At 34.0% G+C, this 10823-nt stretch overlaps 1 protein-coding gene across 1 annotated transcript; it reads right to left on the bottom strand.

Annotated features, from left to right (window-relative positions):
• Positions 1-298: 298 nt before the first annotated feature.
• Positions 299-3045, bottom strand: LOC107854118. The gene is made up of 2 exons (XM_016699113.2): positions 2881-3045; positions 299-1718 (listed from the first exon to the last, which is right to left on the bottom strand). Exon 2 carries the CDS (start codon positions 1697-1699, stop codon positions 1076-1078), a length of 624 nt encoding a protein of 207 aa, XP_016554599.1. The 5' UTR covers positions 1700-1718; positions 2881-3045; the 3' UTR covers positions 299-1075.
• Positions 3046-10823: the final 7778 nt, after the last annotated feature.

Genomic DNA, 10823 nt, shown 5'->3' on the forward strand with positions numbered 1-10823 from the left:
GGAGGTTACGGGGATAGGAATGGGATGCAATGCCTAATCATAAGGGGCAGAGGGTGCTCAACCAACTAAGAAACCCTCACGCCCCAATCTCAATGTTTCTTTTTTTTTTTTTAAGGGGGAGGGGAGAGGGGGGAGGGGGGTTGTGGAGTAGGTAAGAGGAGGAGAACGGGATTCAATCCTCACCTCAAGTGATGTGAAGGGTCCTCAACCACTTGAGCTATTCTCATACCCCAATATTAGCATTTTAATTAGTTACTAAAAGTAGTATAAAGACCTTTGTCATTCGATTCAATGTAAGTTTGGGTTTGACACAACATAAATATTGTACAATTCAAACGTTAAGAGCCTTACAATATACAAGCAGAGGATTATTCCAATACAAGTAAAGATACATAAAAAAAGCAATAACTTTTTGCCTAGCTAGTTGTTCACAACTTCTTATAGGTAATACCTAAAATCGATAAAAAATTATACTCTCTTTTTTGCCGATGAAACTTCTCAAAATAACTACCTAGGTCCTCCTTTTTCCTTTTCTCCTTCACTTTTTTTTCTTTTCAAAATCAATTATAAACACATGACAAACAGAGTGCAAGTGTAAAATAGAAATGACGATGCTTTATACACGTAAATGGGACCTTCTAAGCTCTTAATCAGAAGAAAAAAGATTAAAAAGGAAAATAATTCAGCCCTAAACATTCAATCTTCACTAAGACCATATGGTAGTTAGTCACTCCACAACTGGCGAAGATCCAGCTTCATCAAAATCATCAAGGTTTCTTGTTATACGAGATGAAATGAATATATCCCACTAGAGGCTTTTAAGTCAAATAATTATACGCACGTAACATTTCAATCATAGTCAGCCAATAATCCATCCATCTTAAAAGAATATTGACAAGTGTATAATGAAAGAAGATAAATGTAGAAAAAAACACGGAGAGATTTTCTATTTTCATCAGCCGAAATCATGGTTGGAAGAGTATCACGACCAATAGTTGAAGTGAACACCAAAACTACTGTCGTGAAAAAGAAAAGAAATGATGAGAAAAGAAAATGAGAGCTAACCAGAATGGTTTTAATGATGAACGGGGGCCAGCTGATCTCTCTGATGATTTTCCATGCATTGCATAAGGTACTTGAAGGTCTCAATCTCACAAGGTATAGTGAGTCCACCAGTATGATCAAACCCAAACTCTTCCTCAACTTTTTCCAATAACAATTTGAACAATGGATCACTAAGATAACTTGTGGGAATTATGAACCTCCGAAGCTCCGGTCCAATATAAACAGCCAAATAGCCTCTAGGAACACCATGGGGTGGCTCTGGGCTTTGACAACTCTCCTCGTCTGAATCACAATATATATTGTAGTTCCTAAGCCTCATACTAATGGAAGGCGATATTCCTCCAAGGGAATTACTACCCAGATTCGTGGATAATTGAAGATTGCAATTATTATTTTTATTATTCTTGTTGTCGTCGTCATTGATATTGTTACCACCATTTCCCTTGGGGCCAAGTGTGACATGTTGCCATTTACTAAGAAATTCTTTTAGTCTTACAATCTGCTTAATGCCTGTAGCCTTGCTTCCTCCATGTTCATCCATTTTCCTTTGCTTATTGCGACAAGATTGATGATGAGAAGAAAATCCAGCTGACGTTGATTTTAAGCCCTTTGGCTCTTGGAATATTTGACTCATCTGATCTTGTTTTCTTTTACTGCAGGAAAATATCATTTTACAGTTTTCAATTTTATTTGCCATGCAAGGGCAAAAGGATTCTAAAGCGAAAAGATTATGAATGCATGCAACAGGTTGATTCCTTTTTCAAATGACTACACATGCATCGAATAAAAATTGAACTTTTTAAAAAAAAAAAAGAAGAAAAAAAAAAGTGGTGATGGATAAACAATGTTTTAAATAGTTTGGACAATATTCTACTCAACAATAATAATTATGTCTTAATGTCAAATAACTTAAATTCGTCGATATAGATTCTATATCTAAATCTTGGTCAAAATATTATTTTGATTGAACAATTATCCTAATGCCTGCCTCAATCCAATATATATTGTATTATAAAATCTAGTTTATCTATCCCCCATGGGTTCTATGGTTTGAAAATGAGGAGAGACGAATTTTATTTTAAACATTGTTCTTCAACTATGATTTTCTGTATACGACATCTAAAAAATAATAAGGTATTAATATGAATTCTTACATATATTTCTTAGTTATTAAAATCAAAACTTACGTATTTAAAAATCATATGAGAAAACATTGTACATCATTGTTCCTTGCAAGTTAAATATTTTTTAAATGTTAAAAAATTTATGATAAAACACTCAGTTGAATGTATCCCAAAACATACTACGAATAATACCAAAATAATTATATAGACATGCAGAGGGATATTAGTTTAATGCTTAATTCAATCCACGTGAAATGAATATAGCATATAATTAGTCATGTTATGCCGAGGAAAATTCTTTTTCCATCACATGAGCTGCAGCTAGATCAATCTGTTTGGCAAATAAAATCATCTTTGTATATTGGAATATATATTAAAGAACATGAATAAATTAGCATTACAGCAATAAATAATGGATTGTTGTATATGTAAAAGTGTCGGTGGAATAAAGCTAATTGCGTTTCTTTCTCACAGGAATTTTCTTAAATTTTGGGAAACTTAAGGTTCCGTCCATAATATTGGTACGTAAAAGTAAAATTATCGATCGGAATCTGAATGCGGGGAATCAAGAACAAATAGAGTAAGAATAGCAGAATTTAAAGTTATTCCTATAAGAGATTATTTCCATTTGAATAAATGTTAAATTTACAAGTAATTCATCTTTCTAAATTACCAGAAAATAATTATTTACCGTTTCGATGGAGAATATGAAGGGAAGGAGGCGAGAAGTAGATTTCAACAAACTGTGGGGCGAATAAGAAACGTCATTGTATTTGTATGACTCATAAAGAAAAGAGTTGGGCTATAAGTTTAAATTTTTCAGAATTCTCTAACAGGAGTAATGATTTTGAATAAAAGTGCTATTACTATTTAACAACTATAAGTATTTGTAACCCTACTTTCTCGCAACAGTTTTCTCCTTAACCTATTGGTTTTACCAGTATTTTGTGTGAAGATTAGGTGCTAGTAAATTTTTACCCTTTTTCACTATTCTTACTGTTTTCTTATTTAATATAAAATAAAAACAACGGAAATAATTATTATATTTATAAATAATCCCTTCTTTTAGGCTCAGCTGATAAATAATTTAGGAGATGAAGATTTTATATTGATGTTGATATTAATTACATGAAGGCATGGCTTGCTAAGATGCATGCATTAGAGATGTTAAGAGATGGACTGGCTGATGGATATAAACGAATGCCCAGATACTTTCATATGCTAAATATTGTGTATCCTAACTCATATATTAGGATTCATAAGTCTTCAAAAAATAAATTCATATATCTTTTTATAGCTTTATATCCAATGATGTGAGGTTTGAGTTTTGTAGATCTATCGTTGATATGGATGTTGCACATTTGAGTGGAGTATACAAAGAAATGTTTGTTTCAGCTAGCAGTTTCGATGGAGCAGATATACAACTGAACTTATGGTAGAATTTAATGTATATGAACACGATTGATAAACTGAACTACATTGACTTGATAATTTAATGTATCATATGTTGTTTGTATTTTACGTTGCATTTTGTGAATTGCGTATAGTGTTGTAGATACTGAGAATGATTGCTTATGGTCGTGCTTTTATTAGCGGTCTAAAAGTGCTTTTGAAGAATATGAGAATATGTGTGGTGTATCTGATAGGAATGACAGCATTATAAAAATGTAAGTATTGTGTATCCGAATGTTCCTCATTTTGCTTGTATTTGACTTCTTTAGAACAATGTGTACACAAACTTTAAAAAGAGCAAAAATCGACTTATTGACTTATACTATTCAATGGTCAAGGCTTATAAAAAAAAAAGATTTAGATTATATTATGGCTAAATTTGGGAAGGTCGATCACAGGGTTAAGGATTACTTGTATAATATCGGATATGATAAGTGGACAACATGTCATGCTCCAACAAATGGAGGTAGGATGATGACATCGAATATTACTAAATATCAATAATTGTCTTGTAGATTGTGAACTTCCTATCATGGAATTTCTGAAAGAAGCAAGAATACTTTTTGATGCATAAATTGCAAGAATAAAAAAATAGTATCATATACAAAGACTACATTGGATAGAAGTTTTGAAGATATTCTAGTTCTAAACATGACAAAATTTCCTCGTTTAACAGTATATTTGTATCAATACATCTCTTATGTATTGGCAGCGCACATATATCTAACGAAAAATAATGTATCTTTATTGATGTTAAAGACTTCGAGTATCGGTATTTTCTTTTTCATTTATGTTGATCTAAAATTTGTGGATTGTTTTATTAGAGATTTCAATTCTTGGTACATAATTTATGTATATGTTGTTATATTTCAAAAATTTTCCAATATTATAATAGCATGATCGATTATTGGTTGGACAAGTTAAGACTTCATCATAGTATGTATACTCTATATATGAAAAAGGTAGAAGGTATATCACTGATCTTGAGAGTGAAACATATAATTGTGAAAGGTTTCAATTGTATTTTGAAGAGCAAAAATATAAAAGATATGGGACCTATTGTTTTGATAATTATAAGCCAGTAACAATTATCAAGATATATGAAGTACCAATAAAATCAATGCCAGATATGAAGGACTAGAATATGTCTAAATTAGTTGAAGAGGGAGTGATATTATCACTGTGATATTATCACCGAAGTACAAAAGACCGGCGGATAGGCAAAAAAAATTGAGGCATAAGAAACCTGATGAAACTACTCTTCAAGAACAAATTATTATGGATGATGTGGTCATCAATTTAACAATAAAAGGACTTGTAATTTCTTTCTAAAGAAGAAGCAATGTAGCTGTTTCCCAATTGTTAGAAATGTATTTGAAACTTGTTTTTCTAAATAATGTATTGTCCTTAATTAATGTTAAAAGTATTGATTAAGAATTTTTTTGTAAGTCTCTTAAAATTTTAATCAATTTATATTTGACCTTTCTGTGTTTGTAATATTGATTTTTTACTTGAATTGTGTTTAAGAATGTTAAAAGGGTAATTTGTGGAGGTTGCAAAATTTTTGGAAAGGGTTTGGGGCAAATTTTGAACATCGAGGTAGTAAGCCTCTGCATTATCACTGTGTCATAGAGGTTACCCTCCACGATATTGGCATGGAACGAAGGATAATCTTCACAATATTTGTGTGCCACGCTAAGGTGTAATTTTCATGCAGTTTTATATTTGTTCACTTGAAATGAGAGGCTTTTGGTATTTTTACCTTTTTCGTGACTTTTAACCATAAAATAGACCCACTCCCATCAGTTTTAAAAGATCAAATCCCCCTATTTCACTATAAAACACAAAACCCAAGAACATTCAAGGGTTTCCCTGTGCATTCACCCATCAAATTAATTATAAATTCTTGTGTGTTTCAGGCATGTTTCTCTTCCCCAAACTATAGTTTTTTCATTATGGTATTGATTTGATGTATTTTTATGTTATTTAAATTTTGGGTTTTGACTATGGATTGAGGGATTTGAAATAGTTAATACTTAAATTGATTTCCTATAATTATAAATTGGTTGTTCATGCTTTATCCTCATGGTTTTGAACTAAATAAATGCATGGATGTAGGAATTGGGATGCGGAACATGGATTTTCCCATATTTTATGATATGGTTGTTTGGAATTGGCTTTAACCTCAGTCCAACTTGTGAAACTGGTTCAAAATATGAACATATATATAATCTACTTCACTTTTGAAACCTTACATTGTATAAAAGGTTAATGAAACATGAATTGGTTCTGAAATGCCTTGGTGGCCATGAATTGGTCAAAATTAAATACTTTCGTATCAATTTAGCTAATTGGTTTTGAGGTGGTATAATAGAATTAGCTTGCAAGCTCAATTTTTTTTGGTGTGACGATACCAATGGTAAATTCCTAATTAAAAGAACCCTTAGTTAATGGATGGTAAATGTGTGTAAATGGTTTTAATCTGGACTTACTAGGAGTTGTGTAGCTCACCGTGGAAGGTGGCGGTCCCAGGGAGACCAATACTGAATACCACGTTTGCTAACGTGAGGGTCTTTAAGATTGTTTGCATAGTTTACACATTATATATATATGTATGTATATATATATATATATAATTTTATATATATATATATATATATATATATATTAGAATAGTTGGAGCCTCGGTAGCTTTGGCCCTTCCTTAGATTTTTCCTGGCTCATACGACTAATATGCACTGGGACCCTTTCAGCTGGAGGAGCTAAACCCATATAACCCATGGGTGCCCTTAGGATGTTTAGAGCTACATAGTCCATGATAATGGTTTTAAATCTCATGCTTAAACCTTGTTCCTTGTCCCAACATCTTATATACATATATAAGAATATGTGCATATGGTTTTTGAATAGTTTTGGATTTATTTTATTATGGCATTATTTTATCCATTTTCTGAGTTATATGCTAGCGCTTATCCCACCAACCATTCTCGGACACTACATTATTTCATAATGTAGGGTGTGATGATACTTTTTTTACCCCTGTGTAGTATTGGGTAGATTAGCGCGTTTATCAAGTAGTCATGAAGTGCTTAGTCTCCATCCTTCAAAAGGCCTTATTATTTCTATATTATTTTATTTTGACTATGTATTTTTGGATTTTTTTTGTCATGGTCAAGACATGTGTCGACCTATTTGGTATTCATATTTTAAAGGTTATTGTGGACAAATATAGGTTGGTTGGTTATTGTTTTAACTCTTAGTGTCATTATGTTATTCATTAATCTTCTTATTTTTGTTTAGTTGGTTTTCATATTATTTTATTATTACTATTATTGTGCTCTTCAGATTGGGTTAAAGGGGTGGTCTCCGATCCATCGTGGACTTGACATACCTTTTACGACTAGGCCCTGGTTCGGGTCGTGACAAGCTTGGTATCAAAGCTAGATTTATAGTCATTGGGTATCTACAAAGCTGTGTTGGGTAGAGTCTTTTTATGGGTGTTTAGAGCATTACACTTATAAATAGGAGGGTATGAGGCATTTAGAAATGATTTCCCTTCTCGTGTTCTATTTTTGGGCTATAGAGTCTAGTGTTATAAAACTTCTCTAACTCTTAGCTTCTTAGCATTTCAGATCATACCTCCCTGAAGATCTTATGTTTATAGAAACTTTGTTGGGAACTCTATACTACCTGAGGATAATGTGGGGGGGACTCTCCCTATGTACGAAGTACAGACCAAGTATAGGGTCCCTGCTCTTGATTGTGATGCTCCACGTAGAGTTCCACCTATCCCTGCTAGTCCTCCTCGGGATTCTTAGGGTGGTGATACTTATGATCAACCGCCACAATGGGATTTTAATGCAAAGTTTCACCGATCTATTTATTTGGTTACTCAGTTCTCAGTCTCATTGGTCGGATTGTGTTAGTTATGTTGCTCTTCAACTGAGGTCACTCGGGATGGACGGTTCATGAGGTTGAATCCCCCAATATTTATAGGCTCTACTGTTGAGGAGGAGGATCCGTAGGGGTTTGTGGATGTGATGGAGAAGATTTTCAGAGTGATACATGCTACTGATTCTAAAAGTGTAGAGTTTACTACATATCCGCTAAAAATATAGCTTATCAATGGTATAAGGAGTAGGAGCAGTTGAGGGGTGATGATGCAGAGTCGATATTTTGGGATGAGTTTTTTGGTGCCTTAGTTGATCACTTATTTCCATAGAAGTTGAGGGAAGCTAAGACTCAGGAGTTTATAAATCCAAAGCAAGGTACAATGAGTGTGAAGAAATATGTTTTAAAATTTTAGTAGTTGTATCTTTATGCTCCAGAGTTAGTATCTAACCAGAGATCCAAGATGAGAAAGTTTGCTTTTGGGTTATCCCTAGACTTTGTATAGAAGTGTAAGGCTTTAATATTGAACAATGATATTTACATCTCCAGACTTATAGTTTATATTTAGTAGGTTAAGGACAAAAAGAAAAAAAAGACAGAGATTAAGTAGAGAGAGAGTAAGAGGTTTAGGTATTTAGAGTAGGGTAAGGGTCAACAGAATAGTGGAAGAGACGACAGACAGTTGACCAAAAAGAACTGGGGCAATGCTTATTCATGTTCTAGTTCTCTTTATCCTAAGCCTTCAAGAAATTGTTTTTCACAATCTAAGAATGGTTCTAAGGCATAGGCTGCCTAATCTTAGGCTAGTGGAGCTCAGTCAGCTCTACCTTATCACCAATGTAATTTTTTGGGGCAGTTTTATTGTGATTATTGTGAGGAGAGAAGGAATTGGTGTTATAATTATGGTTGGATTTGTCATATACAGCGGGATTATCCTTTATCCAAGGTTGCTACTGGAGCTTATAAAGTTTCAGTTGCCATATTGTTAGCTCATATGCCAAAGGGTGGTACTTTTTGTACCTGCACTGGCCAAAATATCCTCTATATAATTGCTACTCACTAGGAATCGGAGGCATCTCTGGATAGTTTTACCGGTATGTTATAACTTCTCTATCGTGATGTGTAGTATTTTCTTGATCCAAGGTCTACCTTTCTTATGTGACTCCTTATGTGGCTCTACATTTTGATTTTGGTCTCAAAAGTATTTTTGACCTCTTCTCTGTATCTACCCCAGTGGATGATTCTACTGTGGCTAGAAAATCTATAGGGGTTGTATGGCGTCTATCTTTCATAGGGAGACATTGGTGGATTTGATAGAGTTTGAGATGGTTCATTATGATGTTATCTTGGGGATGGATTAACTCCATTCGTGCTATGTTTCTCTAGATTGTAGGGCCTAAAATATCAGCTTTCACTTTCCTAATAAGCCAGTATTAAAAAAGGAGAGGAGTTCTTTAGTGCTTAAATAGAGGTTTATTTCCTATTTTAGAGCTCAGAAATTGATTTCAAAGAGGTTTTTATACCATCTAGTTTGGGTTAAAGATTCCAACTCTGAAATTACTTCTTTGCATTCTTTCCCCATAGTTAATGAATTTTTTAAAGTGTTTCTCGATGATCTACCTGGAATTCCTCCCGATAGAGAATAAACTTTGGGATTGATCTTCTACCAGATACTCTTCCTATTTTTATTCCTCTCTATATAATGGCTCTAACTAAATTAAAGGATCTGAAGAGGTAGTTAAAAGATCTTCTTGATAAAGGGTTTATTCATCCTAGTGTTTCTCCATGGGGTGCTCTTGTACTTTTTGTGCAGAAGAAGGATTGGTCTCTTTGGATGTGTATATACACTACCAACAGCTGAATAAGATTGCAGTAATGAATAAGTAACCTCTTTCTTGAATTGATGACCTTCTCGATCAGCTTTAGGGTGCTATATGTTTCTCTTAGATTGATCTTTTTTCAGGCTATCATCAATTTAATTTTGAGAGGTTGATATTCCCAAGACTTCTTTTTGAACCCAGTATGGTCAATATGAGTTTTTGGCTATGTTATTTGGGTTGAGCAACTTTGGCAGCGTTTCTAGCTCTTTTGAATTAGGTTTTCAGGCAGTTTTTGGATCTATTTGTGATAGTGTTCATTGATGATATCTTGGTCTATTCTAAGAGTGAGGAGGACCACGCCAATCACCTCCAAATTGTGTTGCAGACCCTTAAGGATCAAAGTTGTATGCGAAATTTTCTAAGTGTGAGTTTTGGTTGAATGCTATGACTTTTCTTGGTCATATTGTTACTATTAAGGGGGTCAAGGTGGATCATCGGAAGGTTGAGAAAGTTAAGAAATGGCCTAGACCCACGACTCTAACCAACATTAGAAGCTTCTTGGGCTTGGCCGGGTATTATAGAAGGTTTATTGAGAGTTTGTCTTCTATCATTTCTCCATTGACTAGATAGACTCACAAAAAGTTTAAGTTTTTATGGTCCGATGCTTGTGAGGGTAGATTTAAGAAGTTGAAGGATAAGCTGACTTCTGCGTCAGTTTTTTGTAATACCCCGTACTTCTACCTAGCTTGAAATCATCCCAAGTATGTTAGAAACTTATTTTGAAAGATGAATCCACTTTTGTATATGTGGAATATTTAAGATTTTCACTTTTTTTATATGGGAAATTGAATTAGCTTTCTAACGATACCTATTTCGTCCAAATCCGGTATTGGGGTAGAAAGTTATGGCCGTTTTATAGAAAGCAGTCAAAACCACCCAGGTGCGACGGTGAGGGTCGACGGACCATCGAGCTAGCAATGGACCATCGCCTAAACCATCACAGCGGAGGCAGTGAGACCACTTTTTGCCTAAGGGCGACGACTCAAGCCGATGGAACATTGAGCTAACGACGGACCGTCGACCCAGCGACATACCATCGCACCCACTATCGCATAGTTCATTTAGTTATTTTAAAGTCATTTTTAAAAGGGTATTTGGGTCTTTTCCCACCCATTTTAACCCATAATAATATCAAATCAACGGTCATAAGTTTATTATCCATCTACAATATCAAATTAGGGTTTTCTCTCAAAGATAATCCCCTAGAACAAGAAACCTTAGGTATTTAATTCCTAGTCAAGAATTCATGTTTTCATAAATTATGCTCAGCTCTCTCATGTTACTCAGTTAGTCCTTTTCTCATGTTCATAAAAACCTCCTTATTCTCAGTCCAGTTATTTAGACTAAGTATAGTTCAGTCTTTTATACCAAATACTCATCCATCAGTTAGTCAACAGATTGGATAAGTCAG

The sequence above is a fragment of the Capsicum annuum genome, chromosome 5 (genome assembly GCF_002878395.1).
Source record: "Capsicum annuum cultivar UCD-10X-F1 chromosome 5, UCD10Xv1.1, whole genome shotgun sequence".
Lineage (NCBI taxonomy): Eukaryota > Viridiplantae > Streptophyta > Magnoliopsida > Solanales > Solanaceae > Capsicum > Capsicum annuum.